This window comes from Trachypithecus francoisi, unplaced genomic scaffold (genome assembly GCF_009764315.1).
Source record: "Trachypithecus francoisi isolate TF-2019V2 unplaced genomic scaffold, Tfra_2.0 Lachesis_group2, whole genome shotgun sequence".
NCBI classification, from domain to species: Eukaryota; Metazoa; Chordata; class Mammalia; order Primates; family Cercopithecidae; genus Trachypithecus; species Trachypithecus francoisi.
Window position 1 is genome coordinate 101,115,595 of NW_022681465.1, and position 23,341 is coordinate 101,138,935.

At 43.2% G+C, this 23,341-nt stretch overlaps 1 protein-coding gene across 3 annotated transcripts; it reads left to right on the forward strand.

Annotated features, from left to right (window-relative positions):
• Window positions 1-1,861: 1,861 nt before the first annotated feature.
• On the forward strand, window positions 1,862-22,994 carry CENPH (centromere protein H). 3 transcript variants are annotated; one of them, XM_033179757.1, is made up of 9 exons: window positions 1,862-2,830; window positions 5,150-5,205; window positions 8,575-8,623; window positions 9,628-9,702; window positions 10,943-10,999; window positions 15,711-15,774; window positions 16,122-16,173; window positions 21,238-21,401; window positions 22,367-22,503. In XM_033179757.1, the coding sequence occupies exons 1-9, from the start codon at window positions 2,562-2,564 to the stop codon at window positions 22,457-22,459; spliced, it is 879 nt and encodes a 292-aa protein (XP_033035648.1). In that variant the 5' UTR covers window positions 1,862-2,561; the 3' UTR covers window positions 22,460-22,503. The 3 variants fall into 3 exon arrangements, with proteins under 3 accessions (XP_033035648.1, XP_033035650.1, XP_033035649.1); XM_033179758.1 differs by lacking the exon at window positions 1,862-2,830 and adding an exon at window positions 2,837-3,090 and having other exon boundaries at window positions 22,367-22,994; XM_033179759.1 differs by lacking the exon at window positions 21,238-21,401.
• Window positions 22,995-23,341: the final 347 nt, after the last annotated feature.

Here is a 23,341-nt window from a genome sequence, read left to right on the forward strand (position 1 = left end):
TTTATTCTATATACGTAACAATTATTGTTATTGCATTATATTACATGGTATAGATAGTCATGTGCCACATGAACATTTTGGTCAAAGACAGACTACATATACATTGGTGGTCCCATAAGATTATGATGCCATACTTTTACTGTACCTTGTGCCTAGATACACAAATACTGATGTGTTATAATTGCCTGCAGGTGTATAGGTTTGTAGCCTAGGAGCTATAAGCTACACTATATAGCCTAGGAGTGCAGTAGGGTATGCCATCTAGATTTGTGTGAGTATACTCTGATGTTTGAACAATAAAATCACCTAATGACACATTTCTCAAACCATATCCCAATCATTAAGCAACACATGAGTAATGTTTTTTTTGTTTTTGTTTTTGTGACAGTCTCACTCTGTTGCCAGGCCTGGAGTGCAATGGCGTGATCTCGTCTCACTGCAACCTTCGCCTCCTGGGTTCAAGCGATTCTCTCAGCCTCCTGAGTAGCTGAGATTACAGGCATGCACCACCATGCCCAGTTTATTTTGTATTTTTAGTATAGACGGGGGTCACCATGTTAGTCAGGCTGGTCTTGAACTCCCGATCTCAGGTGATCTGCCTGCCTCAGCCTCCCAAAGTGCTGGGATTACAGGTGTGAGCCACCACGCCCGGCCAATATACTATTTTTTTTTTTTTTTTTTTTTGTTGAGACGGAGTCTCACTCTGTCGCCCAGGCTGGAGTGCAGTGGCCGGATCTCAGCTCACTGCAAGCTCCGCCTCCCGGTTTACGCCATTCTCCTGCCTCAGCCTCCGGAGTAGCTGGGACTACAGGCGCCCACCACCTCGCCCGGCTAGGTTTTTTTTTTTTTTTTTTTTTTTTTTTGTATTTTTAGTAGAGACGGGGTTTCACCGTGTTAGCCAGGATGGTCTCGATCTCCTGACCTCGTGATCCGCCCGTCTCGGCCTCCCAAAGTGCTGGGATTACAGGCTTGACCCACCGCGCCCGGCCAAATATACTGTTTTATACCATGCTTTTCTTTGTGTATTCTAGGTTCCCTAAAGCAAACATGCATTTTACATTTCGATAGAACCAGATGATGTACAAAAGTGCCAGTTTTCTTTGCATTATTAAAACCGAAGGTAATCAGTCTTATTTCTATGACTCCAACTGGCAAAAAATATTTGCCATTTTAACCTTTTTTTTTTTGAGACGGAGTCAGAAGTGCCAGTTTTCTCTGCATTATTAAAACTGAAGGTAATCAGCCTTTTATTTCTATGATTCCAACTGGCAAAAAATATTTGCAAACTTTTTTTTTTTTTTGAGACAGGCTCACACTGCCACCCACCCAGGCTGGAGTACAGCGGCATGATCTTGGCTCACTGCAACCTCTGCCTCCCAAGTTCAAGCGATTCTCCTGCCTCAACCTCCCAAGTAGCTGGGATTACAGGCACGTGCCACCATGGTCAGCTAATTTTTTGTAATTTTAGTAGAGATGGGGTTTCACGATGTTGGCCATGCTGGTCTCAGACTCCTGGACTCAAGTGATCTGCCTGCCTTGCCTTCCCAAAGTGCTAAGATTATAGGCATGAGCCACCGTGCCAGGCCTTACACCCACCGTTTTTTTACTGTGGGTTTTTTTTTTTTTTAATTGCGTTTTATGGCCCTTTATGGTGGTGGTTCTCAAAGTGTCCTCATCAATAAGCAACAGCAACTTTACCTGGGAACTTGCTACAAATGCAAATCAGAATCCTAGGGACACCCAGAAATGTGTTTTAACAAGGTCTCCTCCAAATTCTCACGTTGGATAACCACTGCATTATTATTTTTATAAAAAAAAATTTGAGACAGTCTTTTTTGCATTTTTAGTAGAGATGGGGTTTCACCATGTTAGCCTGGCTGGTCTCGAACTCCTGACTTCAGGTGATCCACCTGCCTCAACCCCCAAAGTGCTGGGATTGCAGGGGTGAGCCACCACGCCCGGCGAATTTAACTTTTATCAGGAGTCGCATTACATTGATAATGGAGAGGCAGAAAACAGCACAGTATGATCAACATTAACTAGGGAGTAATTAGCTGTAAAAGAACTCTCGACTCTTGTTCAAAGAGGTTCAAGCTGCTGTGCTTGTGCGGGAAGGGCTGTGTCCCTTACACGGCCGACTCTAATGAAAAACTACAAATCAGTCATTTGTCCTTCATTTTCTACATTTCCCCCACTCACTACACAGCTAAGAAAGCTCAAAGGTACCCTGCAGACACTCAAAACTTGAAGGCACCTAACTCTCAGTTACGAGTGGTGCCAGTCATAATGATAGAATGAAGTATCAGTGCAAGAAATTTAAAGCGTGTGGATGTCTCCAGGCTGGAAGTCTGGGTTCAAAATGTCTGCAATGCCTCGCACTTGTGGCCCGTGGATATCCCTGAACTTCAGAAGCCACTGGTTTCCCCGCCAAACGAAAGGTATGCACCTCATGGGTTCAGGTCAAAAAAGTCTTCTAAGCAACCCTCTAATGTTTATCTTTCACAGCCTGCCGGGCACACCCATCTTCAAAGGCAGCGGACGGAAAAGAAGTGCCAAGATGGATGGACACACAGCTGTGGCCGCACTCACGTGTCCCAGCACCAAGGCCGAATGACCACTTAGGTCAGGAGATTTTCCCCCCGAGGCTGCTGTTCCCGGGAGGTGTCCCAACGTCTCTAGTCCAGCCCCTAGCTCAGCACTCTACACATCCGACGCTTAACGAAAGATATTCCAACTTTTTACCAGTGGTCTGCAGTTATTTTCACCAGCAGAGCCCGGATGAAAGAGGAGCGACAAGTAGTCGCGGCAACCGAAAACCCAGGCGGAAGGGGTGGGGCCCTGGGCGGAAGAGGCGGGGCCCTCGGGCCTTTTCCCGGCGTCAATTTAGTGGCGGGAAAATTGACGTCTTCTGAACGGCCTTTTCCTGCTGAGTGGTAGCCTTTCCCCTCAACCAGCAATGGAGGAACAGCCCCAGATGCAAGCCGCCGACGAGCCCGCGGACTCCGGAGAGGAAGGCGGGGCAGGCGGGCCGCCGCAGGTCGCCGGCGCCCACGCTGCGCGTAGCGAGGACCGCATGACCCTGCTCCTCAGGTTGTTCCCTTTGACCGCCTCAGCCGGGACCAAGTGGGCGTTGTGGCCCGGAACTCCGCCCTTTGCTCAGAAGGGCTAGGGTTCGAATTCACGCTCGGTCACGTCATGTCTCTGTGACAGCCTCATTCACTTAAACTCTTGAAGCTCTTTCTTCATCAGCGAAAAGGAGAGAAAAATGACCTCCTGATAGAGAGGTTATAAGGGTTAACTGAGACAGTCTAGGAAAGTGTTGAGCACAGTGTCCCGGGCCCTTGGAAAGTCCTTAGAAGCTGTAATTTCTCCTCCTGTTTCCCCGCCCCCCCCCCCACTCTGGTTTACAGGCAAGTTGAATGCCAGAGCTAAATTGGAAGGAAGGTGTCCCTACCTTATCTTTTAGAACTACGACTCCTTCGTAACCCAGAAGCTTTTTATGTTATATATTCTACTAAGCGGATGATGTTTATACTTTTCCACTAAGCGGTTGCTGGGGAAGATTCCATGAGAAGGGACATCCCTCTTCCAAACCAGTGAGCAAGAGAAGGTCCTGGGCCAAATCTGCCTAACTGCCTATTTTTGTGTGACCACTCAAGCTAAGAATAGTTTTTATGTTTGGTTGCAAGGAAAAGATCATAAAAATATTTCATAATACATGAACTCTATCAGAAATTAAAATTTCAGTTTCCATAAATAGTTTTATTGGAATACAACTTTCCTGCACAAGGGTGGAATTGAGTAGCTAAAACAGAGACCATGTGACTCACAAACCCTAAAAAATTTGCCATCAGGTCCTTTACAGAAAAAAATGTGCGGTCCTCTGTTCTATATCGTAAAAAAAGGTAGTTTTACAAAAATCATTATGGGTCAGGCGCGGTGGCTCACGCCTGTAATCTCAACACTTTGGGAGGCCCAGGCAGATGGATCACTTGAAGTCAGGAGTTCAAACCAGCCTGGCCAACCATGGCCAACATGGTGAAACCCCGTCTCTACTAAAAATACAAAAATTAGCTGGGCGTGGTGGCACGCACCTGTAATCCTAACTACTTGAGAGACTGAGGCAGGAGAATCACTTGAACCCAGGAGGCAGAGGTTGCATTGAGCCGAGATCGTGCCACTGCACTCCAGCCTGAGTGACAGAGCAAGACTCTGTCTCAGGAAATATAAATAAATAAGAAAATAAAGTCAAAAGTTTCGGAATTATGAAACTGTCATGCAAGTGTGAACTATTTTGTAAATATAATTTATTTGGGAGGCTGAGGTGGGCAAATCACGAGGTAAGGAGTTCGAGACCAGCCTGGCCAATATGGGGAAACCCTGTCTCTACTAAAAATACAAAAATTAGCTGGGCGGTGGTGGCAGGCTCCTGTAATCCCAGCTACTCAGGAGGCTGAGGCAAGAGAATCGGTTGAACCCGGGAGGCAGAGGTTGCAGTGAGCCGAAGATTGTGCCATTGCACTCCAGACTGGGCAACAGAGCGAGACTCTTGACTCAAAAAAAAAATTTTTTTAATTAGCTTTTTTTCTTTTTTAAATGTTTTGAATAATGAAAACATACGTATTTCTTTTTTATTGCTTTTTCTTCCTTACTCTTGCTGTCATCTTAAATTGCCATTTACTCATTGTTTTTCTACTTATGTATGATTTTTGGATTTATAGAACAACTTAAAAACTATGTGAATCCAAGGATTAGTATCTTTGTTATTTTTCTGTATCTCCTGATAACATCTGTATTTGTAAATAATTACAGTGGTTTGGGGTTTAATCATTTTGGTCTGTTCTTTGTATTGCATCCTTAGTTCAGTCTGGCCTATTAAAAATAATCTTAAATGCCAATTTTTTAACTTTTTCTCACAGATGCTGTTTTCCCAGTGTATTCCATTTTGTGTCTTCCTCTGAGGCCTTGAAGTTCTTTATACCTATTTTAAATAAAATGGGGCCAAATTAGAAGTTTGTAATTATGAGTTTAATTATTTGTATTTATTTTGTGATATCAGCTTCCGAAAAAGAATGAGTTGGTTCGTCATACGGTAATGAGTAAAACCTTAATAAATATGTGACTTTATGTTCTCTTTATCTGTTTTCAGGCTGAGAGCGCAGACAAAACAACAGCTCTTAGAATATAAATCAATGATTGATGCAAGTAAGTATTTTCATTTTCAAATTAGGGTTTTGTTGTTTGGTGTTTTGAGACAGGATCTTGCTGTCACCCAGGCTGGAATGCAGTGGTGCAATCTCCGGTTTACTGCAGCCTCAGCCTCCTGGGCTCCAGCAGTCCTCCCACCTCAGCCTCCCAAGTAACTGGGACCACAGGCACATGCTACCGTGCCTGACTAATTTTCTGTATTTTTTTGTAGAAACAGGGTTTTGCCACCACACCTGGCCTCAAATAAGATTTTGTGAATTTGATGATTAACAGTTCTCGAGGAAAAATAAAATTAACTTTACCAAAAATTGTTTATATATGTTCTAGTGTAGCAAAATTGGTAAACATGCAAGATATTTATGAAGTATGGTAAGTATGGTGAAAGAAACAAAGGCATGATAAGAGGGAGGGGCTTCTTTTCATAGGGATGGCTTCTCTAAGAAGATGATTTTAGAGCTCAGATCCAAATGAGAAGAGTTTACAGTCCAATAGTCTTTTTGTTCTCTGTATAGCTAGTACCATTTTTAAGGGATTATGACATCCAAAACTTAGATTTAGTTAACATTGTAGAATTTCTTTTTTTTTATTTTTTTTTTGAGACGGAGTCTCGCTCTGCCGCCCAGGCTGGAGTGCAGTGGCCGGATCTCAGCTCACTGCAAGCTCCGCCTCCTGGGTTTAAGCCATTCTCCTGCCTCAGCCTCCCGAGTAGCTGGGACTACAGGCGCCCGCCACGTCGCCCGGCTAGTTTTTTGTATTTTTTAGTAGAGACAGGGTTTCACGGTGTTAGCCAGGATGGTCTCGATCTCCTGACCTCGTGATCCGCCCGTCTCGGCCTCCCAAAGTGCTGGGATTACAGGCTTGAGCCACCGCGCCCGGCCACATTGTAGAATTTCTGTACCTAGGAGAAGACAGATGTAAGGCAGGTCACAGGAAGTTTAGTTGTAGCCTTTGAAAGAAGATGTTTATCTAAAATTGACTATCTGCTCTTTTAGAGGCCAATACAGGAAGATCACTTGAAGCTAAGAGTTTGAGATTGGCCTGGGCAACAAAGTGAGACTTCGTCCCTACAAAAATGAAAAAACTTAACCGGATATGGTGATACATACCTGTAGTCCCAGCTGAGACTCACTGCAGCATCCAACTCCTGGGCTCAAGTGATTGAGTCACTGTACTATACTCCACTCCACTGGGCAATAGAGTGAGACTGTCAAGCAATCAATAGAGAAATAAGTATTGATTCTTTTACTGTTTAAAAAATATATATATGGCCAGGCATGGTAGCTCACGCCTGTAATCCCAACACTTTGGGAAGCCGAGGCAGGCGGATCACCTGAGGTCAGGAGTTCGAGATCAGCCTGACTAATGTGGAGAAACCCCATCTCTACTAAAGATACAAAATTAGCCGGGCGTAGTGGTGCATGCCTGTAATCCCAGCTACTCGGAAGACTGAGGCAGGAGAATCGCCTGAACCCCGGAGGCGGAGGTTGCGTGACCCGAGATTGCGCCACTGCACTCTGGCCTGGGTAACAAGAGCAAAACTCTGTCTCAAAAAAAAAAAAAAAAAAAAAATATATATATATATATATATATGACTGAGACTTTATTGGTTAAAGGATTGTTTTTTACAATAAAGGGATCTATTTTAAGGGTACAATTTGATGAGTTTTGACAAATTTCTAAATCTGTATAATCACTACCACAATCAAGATATAGAACATTTTCAGCTGAGCGTGGTGGGTCAATCTGTAATCCCAGCACTTTGAGGGGCCAAGACGAGATGATTGCTTGAGCCCAGGACAACCAGCCTGGGAAACATAGTGAGACCCCATCTCTAAAAAATCAAATTGGCCAGATGTGGTACCATGTGCCTGTAGTCCCACCCAGCTGGGGTAGGAGGATTGCTTGAGCCTGGAATATCAAGGCTGCAGTAAGCCAAGATCACACCACTGCACTCCAGCCTGGGTAACAGAAGGAGACCCTGTCTCCCCAAAATGAAAAAAGATACAGAACATTTTCTTTTTTTCTTTTTTCTTTATTTTGGATGGAGTCTTGGAGTGCAGTGGCGAGATCGCGGCTCACTGCAACCTCTGCCTCCCGGGTTCACCGCTTCAGCCTCTCAAGTAGCTGGGATTACAGGCGCCTGCCACCATGGCCAGCTAATTTTTGTATTTTTAGTAGAGACGGGGTTTCACCACCTTGGCCAGGTGGATCTTGAACTGACTTCGTGATTCACCCACCTCGGCCTCCCAAAGTGTTGGGATTACAGGCGTGAGCCACTGTGCCCGGCCAGAACATTTTCATACCAAAATAATCCCATGTGCCGCTTCACAGTCAGTCCCCACCCTTTCCTCCAGCAACCACCAATTTGATTTTTGTTACTGTGGAATTGTCTTCTAGAGTTGTGTTGTCCGATGGGGTAACCACTAGCCACAAGTGGCTTTTTTTTTTTTTTTTGAGATGGAGTCTTGCTCTTGTCCCCCATGCTGGAGTGCAATGACTTGATCTCGGCTCAGTGCAACCTCTGCCTCCTGGGTTCAAGGGATTCTCTTGCCTCAGCCTCCCGGGTAGCTGGGAAAACAGGCACCTGCCACCACGCCTGGCTAATTTTTTGTATTTGTAGTAGAGACGGGGTTTCACCATGTTGGCCAGGCTGGTCTCTTAACTCCTGACCTCAGGTGATCCACCTGCCTCGGCCTCCCAAAGTACTGGGATTACAGGTGTGAGCCACCACTGCTGGCCACACATGTGGCTTTTTAAAGCTAATTAAAATGAAATAAAATTTCAAATTAAGTGTATATCAAATGCTCAGTTGCCACATGTGACCAGTGGCTACCCTATGGGGTAGCATAGATATGAAACATTTCCATCATCATAGTGAGATGATCTCGCTCAGCAACCCAGGCTGGAGTGTAGCTAGTAAGATTTTGGCTCACTGCAACCCCCACCTCGTGGGCTCAATCGATCCTCCCACCTCAGCCTCCCGAGTAGCTGGGACTACAGGCATGCACTATCGTGCCTGGCTGATTTTCAGTAGAGACAGAGTTTCGCTGTGTCTCCCAGGCTGGTCTCAAACTCCTGGACTCAAGCAATGTGGTTAGTCATCATTGAGATGGACCGTAAATGAAAAATACAGACAGAATAATGTGAAATATGTCATTAGTAACGTTAAACTGACTGCACATTGAAATAATATTTTTGATCTATTGGGTTAAATAAGTATATTAAAATTAAATTTCACTGTTTCTTTTCTGTAATGTGGAAATGACATTTTAAATGATGTATTTTGCCCTTGTGGCTTATATTATATTCCTTTTGGACAGCACCTTTCTAAAATGTTAGTAACTTCAAAAAATTGTTTATTTGCAGATGAAGAAAAAACTCCAGAACAAATTATGCAAGAAAAGCAAATCGAAGCGTATGTTATATTTAAAAATTTTGTTTATGGTCTTTACTAAGATTTAATCATATTTTCTATTATTTCATTGTTAGAGATGGAGTCTCACTATCACGCAGGCTGGAGTACAGTGATGTGATCATAGTTCACTGAAGCCACGACCTCCTGGGTTCAAGGGATCCACTGGTCTCAGCCTCCTGAGTAGCTGGAACTACAGGTTCATTGTACCAAACCTGACTTTTTAAAAAAATATTTTGGGGCCAGGCGCGGTAACTCATGCTTGTAATCCCAGCACTTTGGGAGGCCTAGGTGGGTGGATCACCTGAGGTTGGGAGTTCAAGACCAGCCTGACCAACATGGAGAAACCCCGTCTCTACTAGAAATACAAAATTAACTGGGTGTGGTGGCGCATGCCTGTAATCCCAGCTACTCGGGAGGCTGAGGCAGGAGAATTGCTTGAACCCAGGAGGCAGAGTTTGCGGTAAGCTGAGATCACACCATTGCACTCCAGCCTGGGCAACAAGAGCGAAACTCCACCTAAAAAAAAAAAATTTTTGTAGAGATGGGGCCTCACTTTGTTGCCCAGGCTGTTCTCAAATTCCTGGCCTCAAGTAATCCTCCACCTTGGCCTCCCAGAGTTCTGGGATTGTAGGCAAGAGCCACTGAGCCTGGTCATAATCTCATTTTTTATGCTATAATATTGTTTTTCTTTTTCCTTTCCTTTATTTTTCCAGATAACTTGTGATGCATATATTGGGAAGTTGTTAATTTGGGATGGAGATTCATATGTACACAAGTGATCACGTTAGAACTTTCTGGCCTCCCTTTTTATAAGATACCGAGTGAAGTGGCTCAGGGGCATTAGTTTGCTAAATGTGTAAATACGCATTGGTATATTGAGCCTGTAAAACACTTTTATTTAGATAGAGGTGTTTTACTTTTTTAAGGGCTTACTTCATACATTTATTTCAATAATGTCTTTTTCTGATATTGCTGATATTCTTTTGCTCATGTTTCTTTGATAGTAAAATTGAAGACCTGGAAAATGAAATTGAAGAGGTGAAAATTTCTTTTGAGATAAAAAAGCTTGCATTAGACAGGTAATTATTACATTTTAAATATAAGCATTGTGAACTGAATGCAAAATGGGTATGAGGGCAAAGTGGAGGGAATCTTTTAACTGGACTGAATGAATTAGTCAAGCACAGTGGTGATTAGATAATGGTCACACGAAAATTTTATTATTATTACTGTTTTTTAATTTGACAAGGTCTCACTCTTGCCCACGCTGGAGTACAGCAACATGATCACTGCTCACTGTAACCTCAACCTCCCAGGCTCAAGTAGTCCTCCTGCCTCAGCCTCTGGAGCAGCTGGGACTACAGGCATGCACAACCACGCTTGGCTAATTTTTAAAATTTTTTATAGAGAGGGGGTCTCACTGTGCCCAGGCTGGTCTTGAACTCCTAGACTCAAGCAATCTTGCTTCAGCCTTCCCCAAATGCTGGGATTACACAAACCCAGCCTGGTCACACAAATTTTGAGCCCTGGGAGAAAATTTGCATTACAGATGCTTCTCAATCTGCAATGGGATTAGGTCCTGATAAACCCATTGTAAATTGAAAATATGGTAAGTGAAAAATGCATTTAATACACCTAACATGGCTGGATGCAGTGGCACGCGCCTGTAATCCCAGCACTTCAGGAGGCCAAGGCATGTGGATCATCTGAGGTCAGGAGTTCAAGACCAGCCTGGCCAACATGGCAAAACCCTGTCTCTACTAAAAATACAAAAATTAGCCGGGTGTGGTGGCATATGCCTATAATCCCAGCTGCTAGGGAGGCTGAGGCAGGAGAATCACTTAAACCTGGGAGGCAGAGGTTGCAGTCAGCCGAGATCATGCCACTATATACTCCATCCTGGGCAACAGAGCAAGACTCCCTCTCAAAAAAAAAAAATGTTTTAAAGTTTATAGTCGTATATGGTTTTGTATTCCCTAAGTTCTTCATTTCAGGCCCACCCTGATCTTTTTAGTGGCTTAATCCTGCCACTGAAAGTAGATGGTTCAGAGAACTCATTCAGCTCAGGCCAGGTTTCAGATTTACCTGGCCCCTCATTCTGGCAGTGTATACCCACATGCAACAGCCCTATCCATCTTGGTGTTATTTCATATTTCTATGTTTTATTTCTCAAAGTATTTCTCATGTAATAATATTCTGAAACCTACTTCTGTTTTATGTATATTTGAAGGGAAATCAATCTTTGTCATGTTTGGAATTTTTTTAATGTACCACAAATGTTATCCATGTTTTATAATGCAAGCTTTTTCCCTCTCATAGGATGAGACTTTCAGCTGCACTTAAAAAAAACCTGGAGAAAATTAGCACCCAGTCTAGGTATGATTTTCTTTTTCTGTGGATTCAGTAAGGATGGGATCTGCATAGTGACTTTAGTTTTGTGAATTTTAAAAAATTATTACTGCCAACTACCTTTATCTGGGGAATAAGGAAAGTGATGAAATTTTTGTAGGCCCTCCCCAGAATTACAGCAACTTCTATAGTTCTAATGATATTTTGTTCTATATGGATTGTAACTGTAAGAAGCAGAAGAGTTTATCCAGAAGATTGGAAAAATTTAAGGGAAAGCTTTAAAAGTTCATTTTTTTTCAGTATTTACTATAAATTAGGAACAGGGCTATCTCATTTAATCCATCCAAAACCCAATGAGATAGGAAAGATACTCCTCATTTTTTATTGGTAGAAATGAGCTTGTTCAGATCAAACAATTTCCCAAGGGATGTAATGTAAAGACTAGCAGGTCAGGTCTTCTGTATCCTGATATCTGGCCTCAGAGGTCTTATCTCTCAAAGCTCTTGTGATAAAATAGTCCCTTCTTCCCTTGAGCACCAGAAAAATTCCAAGATGGGTTTAAGCACTTTTGTTGTTTTTTTTTTTTTGGAGACAGAGTCTTGCTCTGTCACTCAGGCTGGAGTGTAGTTCACTCCAACCTCCACCTCTCGGGTTCAAGCGATTCTCGTGCCTCAGCCTCCTGAATAGCTGGGATTACAGGTACCTGCCACAACACCTGGGTAATTTTTGTTTTTTTCGTAGAGACGGGGTTTTACTATGTTGACCAGGCTGGTCTGGATCTAGGCACTTTTATCTTGAGTATCTTAGCCCACACTGATACACATTTTCCCCATATTCCAGCTAAATCCAGGATTACATAAATCCAAAAATCTGAATTTGAACACTCATAACTTTTTCTCTCCCATAAAAGGAGAGTTTAGCTTGGGTACAGAGGCTCATGCCTATAATCCCAACACTTTGGGAGCCTGAGGCAGGAGTATAGATTGAGCCCAGGCATTTGAGATCGGCCTGGGCAACATAGGGAGGCCTCAGCTCAACAAAAAAGTTTTAAAAATTAAGCCAGGCATGGTGGAGCCACCAGTAGTCCTAGCTACTCTAGAGGCTGAGGGGAGAGGATCAGCCTCCTGTCTTGATTCTAGGAGGTCATTGGGCTGCAGTAAGCTGTGATCTTGCCACAGCACCTTAGCCTGGGCAATAGTGAGACCCCATCTCAGGAAAAAAAGAAAAAAAAAAAGAAGAACATTATTGAGTTTAAGGTGTGGGGTGCAGGACATCAGGACAGATTCATCATATTGTTACTGAAGTGTCAGGGATTCAGTCTAGGTTCTGTTGCTTGCTGCACAGAAATGTAATCACTGACATGAGTATTGTCAGGAAGAAGGCTTTGAGTACTATAGCCAAGGAGAGGGGAGATCAGTCTCATCTCCTGGATGGACTAAAATTAAGTCCATCTAGGGTGTTTTGTTTTGTCTTGTTCTGTTGAGATAGGGCCTCGCTCTGTTGCTCAGGCTGGAGTGCAGTGGCGTGATCCTGGCTCACTGCAGCCTCGACCTCCCAGGTTCAAGCAATCCACTTCAGCCTCCCAAGTAGCTGGGACTACAGGCACACGCCACCGCGCCTGGCTAATTTTTGTATTTTTTGTAGAGATGGAGTTTTGCCTTGTTGCCCAGGCTGGTCGTGAACTCCTGAGCTCAAAGTGATCCACCTGCCTTGGCCTTCCAAAGTGCTGAGATTACAGGCATGAACCACCACTCTCTGCCAAATTAAGGATTTTTATAGCAGGGAAGATATGTAACTATGTATGGGAAAACAGGAATTAGGGAGGGGTAAGGAAGAGGAGTTAAGTCAATAGGAAGCAGGTAGTTGGTTAGGCAGTCTTGATGGGTGAGGGGTCTGATTCTTATTGTCCAGAGAGTGTGATCTTGTAAGTTTCAGTTCCTTGATACTATCTGGGAGGCCTGATGGTTGGTTTCCTGAGAAAGGAACTCAGATAAGACAATTGTAACTTTCTCAAGTTTTAATACTGGGAGGGTCAGTTTCTGTTTATTCAAAAGAAATCATAAACATCAGTTCTGTGGGACAATTGGGCCAGTTTCACTGTTGACACCAAAAAACAACAGAAGGGTCAAACCTGGCACAGTGGCTCAAGCCTATAATCCCAGCACTTTGGGAGGCTGAGGCAGGCAGATCTTCTGAGGTCAGAAGTTCCAGACCAGCCTGGCCAACATGGTAAAACCCCATCTCTACTAAAAATGCAAAAATTAGCCATGCGTGGTGGCAGGCGCCTGTAATCCCAGCTACCCGGGAGGCTAAGGCAGGAAAATCGCTTGAACCCAGGAGGCAGAGGTTGCAGTGAGCTGAGATTGCACCACTGCACTCCTGCCTGGGCAACAGAGTGAGACTCTGTCTCAAAAAAAAAAAAAAAAACCAGAAAGGTCAAATAGGCTGAGGCAGTGTTTTATTAGCACATTTTAAAGTTTACAACTGTTAAAAAAAAAAATTAATTGGGATACAACTAGAATGCCATTAGGCTGAACCATCTTTAGCCTTAAGCTCCAGCACCTTGGGGTTCCTATGTAAGCCTGTTGTTAACAGTAAAATGGAGCTTAAGCTTACCCAATGAGAAACTGCCAACTAACCTCTTCCTAGAGATGTTCCACTTTAACCAACCAATTATATTTTCTGTCTTTCTTCTATGAACACCTTATAAAAGCTTCCTCACTCAACTCCCACAGTAGAGCACTAAACAGCTTATAATCCTGTGCTGCCAGATGCATGAATTGTCTGGTAAAATAAAGTTGTTACATTTTAATATGCCTAAATTTATCTTTTAAGACAACCAAATATAGCTGTAAATAGTAAAAAAAATGAGTTCAGCTCTCCCAGGTTTGTGCAGATTCCCCCTTTTGGGCCTTCTCAGTTAGTTGCTTCTACAGTGTTTTTCACACCTGGCTGATTATCAGAATAATGTCTATTATAATGATCACATTGTTGGTCCTATCCCAAACTTTCTGAATCAGCATATCTTTTTTTTTTTTTTTTTTTAGGCGGAATCTTGCTCTGTCATCCAGGCTGGAGTGCAGTGGCATGATCTTGACTCACTTGCAACCTCTGCCTCCCGGGTTCAAGCGATTCTCCTACCTCGGCCTCCTGAGTAGATGGGATTACAGGCACACACCATCACACCTGGCTAATTTTTGTATTTTTAGTAGAGATGGGGTTTTGCCATGCTGGCCAGGCTAATCTCGAACTCCTGACTTCAAGGGATCCCCTGTACCTGGCTTTTTTTTTTTTTTTTTAAATAGAGATGTAGTCTTGCTATATTGCCCAGGTCTCAAACTCCTGAACTCAAGCAGTCCTCCTGCCTCAGCCTCCCAATGTGCTGGGATTACAGGCATGAGCCACTGAACCGGGCCTTGAATCAGCATATCTGAAGTTTGGGGACTAGGAATCCTTAACAAGACTCCCATGTGACTGTGGCACTCTGAAGTATGAGAGCCACTGCTCTGCCCAGTCTTATTCCATACCCTTTTGCTCCCACCATACCAAACTACTTGATCTAGGTAATTACTTTATGTCCTTATTCCACCTTGTGCATAACTTTGGTTCATGTTTGTTACTGCACTACAGTATGATTGTGGATTTATTTTTCTCCTCCACTAGATTCTTTCCTCTTTGAAAACAGATACTGTGTTTTATTTTATTTTACATTCCTGGCACCTGGCATAGTTCTTGAAAGCGTGTAGTAAGTACTCAAAAATATTTGTCGAAGTAGAGGTAAAAAGCAGTTTATTCCTTGAAACTATTCTACATGCTGCAATAATGGTGGATACATGTAATTATACATACGTCAAAACCCAGAGAATGGCGGGATCTCAGTAGCTCATGTCTATAATCCTACCACTTTGGGAGGCTGAAGAGGGAGGATTGCTTCAACCCTGGAGTTCCAGACCAGTCTGGGCAATATAGGGAGACCTCGTGTCTACAAAAAATTTAAAAATTAGTGGGACATGGTAGTGTATGCCTATAATCCCAGCTGCTTCAGAGGCTGAGGCAGGATGATCGCTTAAGCCCAGGAGGTTGAGGTTGTGATTGTGCCACTGCACTCCAGCCTGGGTGGCAGAGCGAGACCCTGTCACAAAAACAAACCCATAGAATATACACAAGCAAGAGTGCACCTTGATGTAAAATCTGGACTTTGGGTAACAATGATGTGTCGATATAGGTTTGTTGATTGTAACAAATGTGCCACTTTGGTAGGGGATGTTGATAATGGGAGAGGCTGTGCATGTGTCTGGGGCAGGGTGTATCTGAGAAATCTCTGTACCTTCCATTCAGTTTTGCTGTGAAACTAAAATTGCTCTAAAAAATAAATTCAAAACAAAAACTAAAATTGCTCTAAAAAATAAATTCAAAACAAAAGCAGCTTGTTAGGAAGTTATTAGGATGTTTCCTCTCTAAATATGAAATTTTTACAGATGTTCCCACATTTTTAAATTTGGTATTCTTCAATATCTGTGACCAAACGTTTTTCTAGGGAAATGCATCTCTAATTTCAACAGAAATTTGGATTACATCAAACTTTTCCAGATTTATTTTGTTAAACTGACTTTTTATCCAAGTGTATGGTGGATTTAATGAAAGTAAGTTTTCACTCATTGATTCCTTCATTAATGACAGGTATTTTTAATTAAGTTACAAATAACCTTAATAAATCATCTTTTTGTTTCCTTTTCAGTGTGCTCATGGATAACATGAAACACCTATTAGAGCTAAATAAATTAATAATGAAATCACAGCAGGTAAACTTACACATTAGGCTGATTATGCATTCTCATGATTTTACTCTCAACTTCTTGCTGGTAACTGTAATGTATATGATTAAATAGGATTGTCCAAAGGGAATGCTATGATTGGAATTCACTGTCCTCAAGTTCTTTTTTTCAAAATTCTATTATTTCTGACTAATGTTGAACATTATCTACTTATAAGTTAATTTACTGTCTTCCTTTTGTTGTGTGGAAATAGAGGAACTGAAAACTGGAACTTTAGATAAGTAAGGCTAGTAGATAAAACTCAGTGATTTAAGTATTACAAGTTTGTCCTTACCTACAGTAATGTGCTTTAACTTTTTTATTTTTAATAACAGGAATCTTGGGATTTAGAGGAAAAACTGCTTGATATTAGAAAGAAGAGATTACGTATGTAAAACACTTTTTTTTGGCAGAACACATTTTGCTTAATTTATAGATTGATAAGGCCAGATCTCTTAGCCACCGAGAAATTTCATAATTTCTGACTTTCAAAATTTCTTTAAATTTTTGACATGGCAGCTTAAAAAGTGATATAAAGTACATTTTGTTCTATTTAATCTCATTGTTTTAGAACTTTATTTTCATTTGTTGTTTGCTTTTTTTGAGACAGAGTCTTGCTCTATCACCCAGGTGGAGTGCAGTGAACTATCTTGGCTCACTGTAACCTCTGCCTCCCGAATTCAAGTGATTCTCCTGCCTCAGCCTCCTGAGTAGCTGGGACTACAGGCACCCACCACCATGCCCAGCTAATTTTTGCATTTTTTTGAGACGGAGTCTCGCTCTGTCACCCAGGCTGCAGTGCAGTGGCGCGATCTTGGCTCACTGCAAGCTCCACCTCCCGAGTTTACGCCATTCTCCTGCCTCAGCCTCCCGAGTAGCTAGGACTACAAGCGCCCACCACCTCGCCCGGCCAGTTTTTTGTATTTTTTTAGTAGAGACGGGGTTTCACCATGTTAGCCAGGATGGTCTCGATCTCCTGACCTCGTGATCCGCCCGTCTCAGCCTCCTAAAGTGCTGGGATTACAGGCTTGAGCCACCATGCCAGGCCCTTTTTTTTTTTTTTTAATTCTTTAATATGGTATTTTTTTTGGAGAAAGAATCTCACTCTGTCACCCATGCTGGAATGCAGTGGTACAATCTCGGCTCACTGTATCCTCTTCCTCCTGGGTTCAAGTGATTCTTGTGCCTCAGCCTCCAGAGTAACTGAGATTACAGGTATGTCCCACCACACCTGGCTAGTTTTTATATTTTTTTAGTAGAGATGGGATTTCACCATGTTGGCCAGGCTGGTCTTGAACTCCCAACCTCAGATGATCCGCCTGCCTCGGCCTCTCAAAGTGCTGGTTACAGGCGTGAGCCACCGTACCTGGTCAAATTTTTGTATTTTTAGTAGGGACAGAGTTTCACCATGTTGGTCAGGCTAATCTTGAACTCCTGATCTCAAGTGATCCACCTGCCTCGGCCTCCCAAAGTGTTGGGATTACAGGCATGAGCCACCGTGTTGTGCCTCATTATTTTAGAACTTTAAATCACAAAATTAGTACATTCTTAGAAGGGGAAAAATAAAATGATGTGGTAAATTATAACACAAAAGTCATGCCTGTTTTCTGTGTGAGCACAATTTGGTATTTATCATTCTAGACTTTTCCATGTCCATGTAAACACACACATATATATATAATTTCTAAATGATAAGATGATATGTATGGATCTACAGCCTTTTCACTTAATTTATCATGACATGAGATGGTTTTTTGCATTGAAACTGTTGAAATGTTTGTATCAAAGGCAATGCATACTGTAGAACATTTGGAAACAAAGGTATGCAAAGGAAAAGTTAAATTTTTTTATTTTCCGTCAAAAGATAATCAGTCTTCAAAGCTTTTTTTTTTTCTTTTCTTTCTTCTTTTTTTGGTGAGAAAGGGTCTTGCTGTGTCACCCAGGCTGGAGTGCAGTGGTGTGATCATAGTTCATTGCAGGTCATTGCAGCTTTGACCTCCTGGGCTCAAGCCATCCTCCCACCTCAGCTCCCAAATAGCTGGGAATACAAGTGTACTCCACCATGCCCGGCTAACTTTTTTGTTTTTTGTTGACATAGAATCTTGCTGTGTTACCCAGGTTTGTCTTGAACTTCTGCTCTCAGTGATGCTCCTGCCTTGGCTTCCCAAAGTGCTAGGATTACAGGCATGAGCTACTGTACCTGGCCTGTATTTCTTTTCTTTCTTTATCTTTTTTTTTTGTGAGATGCTGTCTCGCTCTGTCACCCAGGCTAGAGTGCCGTGATGCAGTCTTGGCTCACTGCAACCTCTGCCTCCTGGATTCAAGAAATTCTCTGCCTCAACTTCCCGAGTAGCTGGGATTACAGGCGCCAACCAGCATGCCTGGCTAATTTTTTGTATTTTTAGTAGAGACGGGGTTTCACCATCTTGGCCAGGCTAGTCTTGAACTCCTGATCTTGTGATTCACCCACCTCTGCCTCCCAAAGTGTTGGGATTACAGGCGTGAGCCACCACACCCAGCCTTTGTTTGTTTGTTTTTGTTTTGAAATAGTCTCGCTCTGCTGTCCAAGCTGAAGTGCAGTGGCATGATCTTGGCTCACTGCAACCTCTGTCTCCTGGATTCAAGCCATTCTTCTGCCTCAGCCTCCCAAGTAGCTGGGATTACAGGCATGCTACCACACCTGGCTAATTTTGTATTTTTAGTAGAGACAGGGTTTCACCATGTTGTCCAGGCTGGTCTCAAACTCCTCACCTCAGGTGTTCTGCCCGCCTCCACTTCCCAGAGTGCTGGGATTATAGGTGTAAACCACTGTGACTGGCCTCTTTCTTTGTTTTTTGAGACAGGATCTTGTGCTGTTACTCAGGCTGGAGGCATGCTCATGGCGCGCTACAGCCTCGACTTCCTGGACTCAGGCTATGCTTTCACCTCAGGATCCCTGATAGTTAGGACTACAGGTGCATGCCACCATGCCTGGCTAATTGTTTTTTTTTCTGTAGATTTCTTAAGTTTATTTTTCTCTAGAGACAGGGTTCACCATGTTACACAGGCTGGCATAGAACTCCTGGGCTCAGCTGGGCGCGGTGGCTCACACCTGTAATCCCAGCACTTTGGGAGGCCGAGACGGGCGGATCACGAGGTCAGGAGATCGAGACCATCCTGGCTAACATGGTGAAACCCCATCTCTACTAAAAATACAAAAAATTAGCCGGGCGCAGTGGCAGGCGCCTGTAGTCCCAGCTACACAGGAGGCTGGGGCAGGAGAATGGCGTGAACCCAGGAGGCGGAGCTTACAGTAAGTCGAGATCGCACCACTGCACTGCACTCCAGCCTGGGCGACAGAGTGAGACTCCGTCTCAAAAAAAAAAAAAAACTCCTGGGCTCAAGTAATCTGCCCACCTTGGCCTCCCAGAGTGCTGGAATTACAGACGTGATCGATCCACTGTGCCCAGCCAGATTTGTTGGTTGGTTTTTTTTTTGGATACAGAATTTCTTGTTGCTCAGGCTGGAGTACAATGGCATGATCTTGGCTCACTGCAACCTCTGCCTCCCAGGTTCCAGCAATTCTGCCTCAGCCTCCCGAGTAGCTGGGATTACAGGCACCCGCCACCACTCCCAGCTGATTTTGTCTTTTTAGTAGAGATGGGGCTTCTCCATGTTGGTCAGGCTGGTCTCGAACTCCCTACTTCAGGTGATCCACCCACCTCGGCTTCCCAAAGTGCTGAGATTACAGGCATGAGCGCCGCGCCTAGCTGGGTTTTTTTTTTTTTTTTTTTTTGAGACAGAGTTTCACTCTTGTCACCCAGGCTGGAGTTCAATGGTGCGATCTCGGCTCACTGCAACCCCCGCCTCCCGGGTTCAAGCAGTTCTTCTACCTCAGCCTCCTGAGTAGCCAGGATTACAGGCACCTGCCACCATGCCCCGCTAATTTATACTTTTAGTAGAGATGGGTTTCACCATGTTGGCCAGATTGGTCTCCAACTCCTGACCTCAGGTGATCCACCCTCCTCAGCCTCCCACAGTGCTGATTACAGGTGTGAGTCACTGCACCCTGCTCAGATTTGTCATTTGTAAACATTATATAGATTTGCCTGTTAGCAAATAATCTCAGGGTCAGTAGTAGTATAGGTCATCTTGTTTATTCCCCCCACGTTTTTTTAAGTAGAATCAGGGCCTTGCTATGTTGCCCAGGGTGGTCTCGAACTTATAGCGATCCTCCTGCCTCAGCCTTCCAAAGTGTTGGGATTATAAGAATGAGCCACCCATGCTAAGGCTATACCCTTTTGATGATTCATTTTTTCCACTGTATTCCAACCTCGTTTAATAACATTAATGTTGAAGAACAGGCCCCTGAAATACATCCATTTATATTTCCAAGTAATTTAATTCTTAGACTATTTCCAGTAATACAAAAAATGGTTGATGATGTTTATCCCTGGAGAGGGGAATCTTACTTTATTTTTCCTGAGACAGAGTTTCACTCTTGTTGCCCAGGCTAGAGTGCAGTGGTGCAGTCTTGGCTTACTGCAACCTCTGCCTCTGGGTTCAAGTGATTCTCCTGCCTCAGCTTCCTGAGTAGCTGGGATTATAGGCACGTGCCACCATGCCCAGCTAATTTTTGTATTTTTCGTGGAGATGGGGTTTCGTCATGTTGGCTGGCCTGGTCTCGAAACTCCTGACCTCAGGTGATCCGCCCACCTCGGCCTCCCAAAGTGCTGGGATTATAGGCGTGAGCCCGGCCAAGGAAGCTTACTTTTCATTTAAAATTAATCTTATTTTGTTGGGCACGGTGGCTAATGCCTATAATCCCAGCACTTTGGGAGGCCAAGGCGGGTGGATCACTTGAGATCCGGAGTTGGAGACCAGCCCAGCCAACGTGCCAAAACCCTTGTCTGTACTAAAAACACAAACATTAGCCAGGTGTGGTAGCGGGTGCCTGTAATCCTAGCTATTCAGGACACTGAGGCAGGAGAATCATTTGAACTCCCGGGAGGCGGAGGCTGCAGTGAGCCGAGATCGCACCACTGCACTCCAGCCTAGGTGACAGAATAAGACTTCATCTCAAAAATAATAATAATAATAAAATAAATGTTTATGTTTCATTTTTGTAATTAAAGAGGGAAAAGATATATGTATTTCCTACCTGTTTTGGCAACCCAAAATAAGCCCTCGATACATGATACCACTTGAAATATCTGTAGACAGCTGTTATTGTTATACAGAAATACCTAGAACATTTCACTAAGGGCATTGCTAAGTATAAAATTAAAATATTGTTATTTTGCACCAGGGAAGTCATTTTCAGATCATAATAAAATTGCAACCTAAAACGCTGCTCATAAAAATTTTTCTCTTGACTAAAATAACCAAGAAGTGATCTGCTTCATAATTTTTCAAGATCCTAGTTTGTAGAGGTATTATATATGGTATATTATTTTATTTTTAACCTAACAGAATTAAAACAAGCTTCAGAAAGTAAGCTTTTAGAAATACAGACTGAAAAGAACAAACAGAAGATTGATTTGGACAGTATGGAAAACTCAGACAGGATAAAGATCATACGACAAAACCTACAGATGGAGATAAAAATTACTACCGTTATTCAACATGTGTTCCAGGTAACATTTATATAAACTAGCAAGAAAAGTAAAGTACTTTTTTTGTTTTTTGAGATGGAGTTTCACTCTTGTTGCCCCGGGTGGAGTGAAATGACTTGATCTCATCTCACTGCAACCTCTGCCTCCTGGTTCAAGCAATTCTCCTGTCTCAGCCTCCTGAGTAGCTGGGATTACAGGCACCCACCACCACACCCGGCTAATTTTTTAATTTTTAGTAGAGACAGGTTTTCACTATGTTGGCTAGGCTGGTCTCAAACCCCTCACCTTTAGGTGATCCATCCACCTTAGCCTCCCAAAGTGCTGGGATTACAGGCATGAGCCACTGCGCCCGGCCAACTATTTGATGATGCTATTACACAGTTTGACTTAACTTTCAGCTAGTTTTTGTTCTTGATGAAATAATTCAATGTTTAATATTGGTCTGTTTGTATATATCTGGAATGTGTGTATACTTAATGCTTAAGGTCTTGATTTTCCTTTTTTTCTTTTTTCAGACAGAGTCTCACTCTGTAGCCCAGGCTGGAGTGCAGTGGCGTGATCTCGGCCCACTGCAACCTCCTCCTGGGTTCAAGCGATTCTCCTGCCTCAGCCTCCTGAGTAGCTGGAATTACAGGCATCTGCCACCACACCTGGCTAATTTTTATATTTTTGGTAGAGATGGGGTTTCGCCATGTTGACCAGGCTGGTCTCAAACTCCGACCTCAGGTGATCCTCCGCCCGGGAGGCCGAGGTTGCAGTGAGCCAAAGTTCCCACCATTGCACTCCAGCCTGGGTGACAGAAAGAGACTCTGACTCAAAAAAAAAAAAAAAAGAAGAATGTATTATCATTTTTTTCTTATCACAGAGCTACACATGTAGTAAATGTTAATTATTTGGTAAGATTAGTGAAAAATGATATTCTAAAATCTTGTTAAATTTTTAAAGTACTTGTAACTTTAATTTAAAACAATTTTTTTTTTTTACAGAACCTTATTTTGGGGAGTAAAGTCAATTGGGCAGAGGATCCTGCCCTTAAGGAAATTGTTCTGCAGCTTGAGAAGAATGTCGACATGATGTAATAAGAATTCATTTCTGACGTATTTTACATTTTTGGCAATCCCAACTCTTATTTGGAATATTTCTGTGCATTTGTTTGTCCACCATAACTTTAGAAAAGCATATCCATAACATTTACAGTTGTACAATTGTGGTTAGTTATTTGTAGTGGGATTGAAAGTAATTTTTTTCTTTTTATATTTCTATATTTAGTTTGCTTTTTTTTTTGAGACGGAGTCTCACTCTGTCTCCCCGACTGGAGTGCAGTGGTGCGATCTCAGCTCATTGCAACCTCTGCCTCCCGGGTTTAAGCACTTCTCCTGAGTAGCTGGGACTAAAGGTGCACACCGCCATGCCCGGCTAATTTTTTGTATTTTAGCAGAGACAGGGTTTCACCGTGTTGCCCAGGCTGGTCTTGGAACTCGTCAGCTCAGGCAATCCGCCGCCTCGGCCTACCAAAGTGCTAAGATTACAGGTGTAAGCCCCTGAACCTGGCCTAGTTTGCATTTTTTTTCCTATCAGTTTTGTAAGTTAAGAAATAAAAGGAATTAATGTTAACGCTATCTTATTTTTTTAATTGGTGCCCTTTAATAGTACTCTTAGTAATTACAAAATAGAACTTGTCACTTTTTATAGCATTGCAGTCCATTTTTGAAAAACTCTTGGCTGGGCGTGGTGGCTCAAGCCTGTAATCCCAGCACTTTGGGAGGCCGAGACGGGGCGGATCACGAGGTCAGGAGATCGAGACCATCCTGGCTAACACGGTGAAACCCCCTCTCTACTAAAAAATACAAAAAACTAGCCGGGCGAGGTGGCGGGCGCCTGTAGTCCCAGCTACTCGGGAGGCTGAGGCAGGAGAATGGCGTAAACCCTGGAGGCGGAGCTTGCAGTGAGCTGAGATCCGG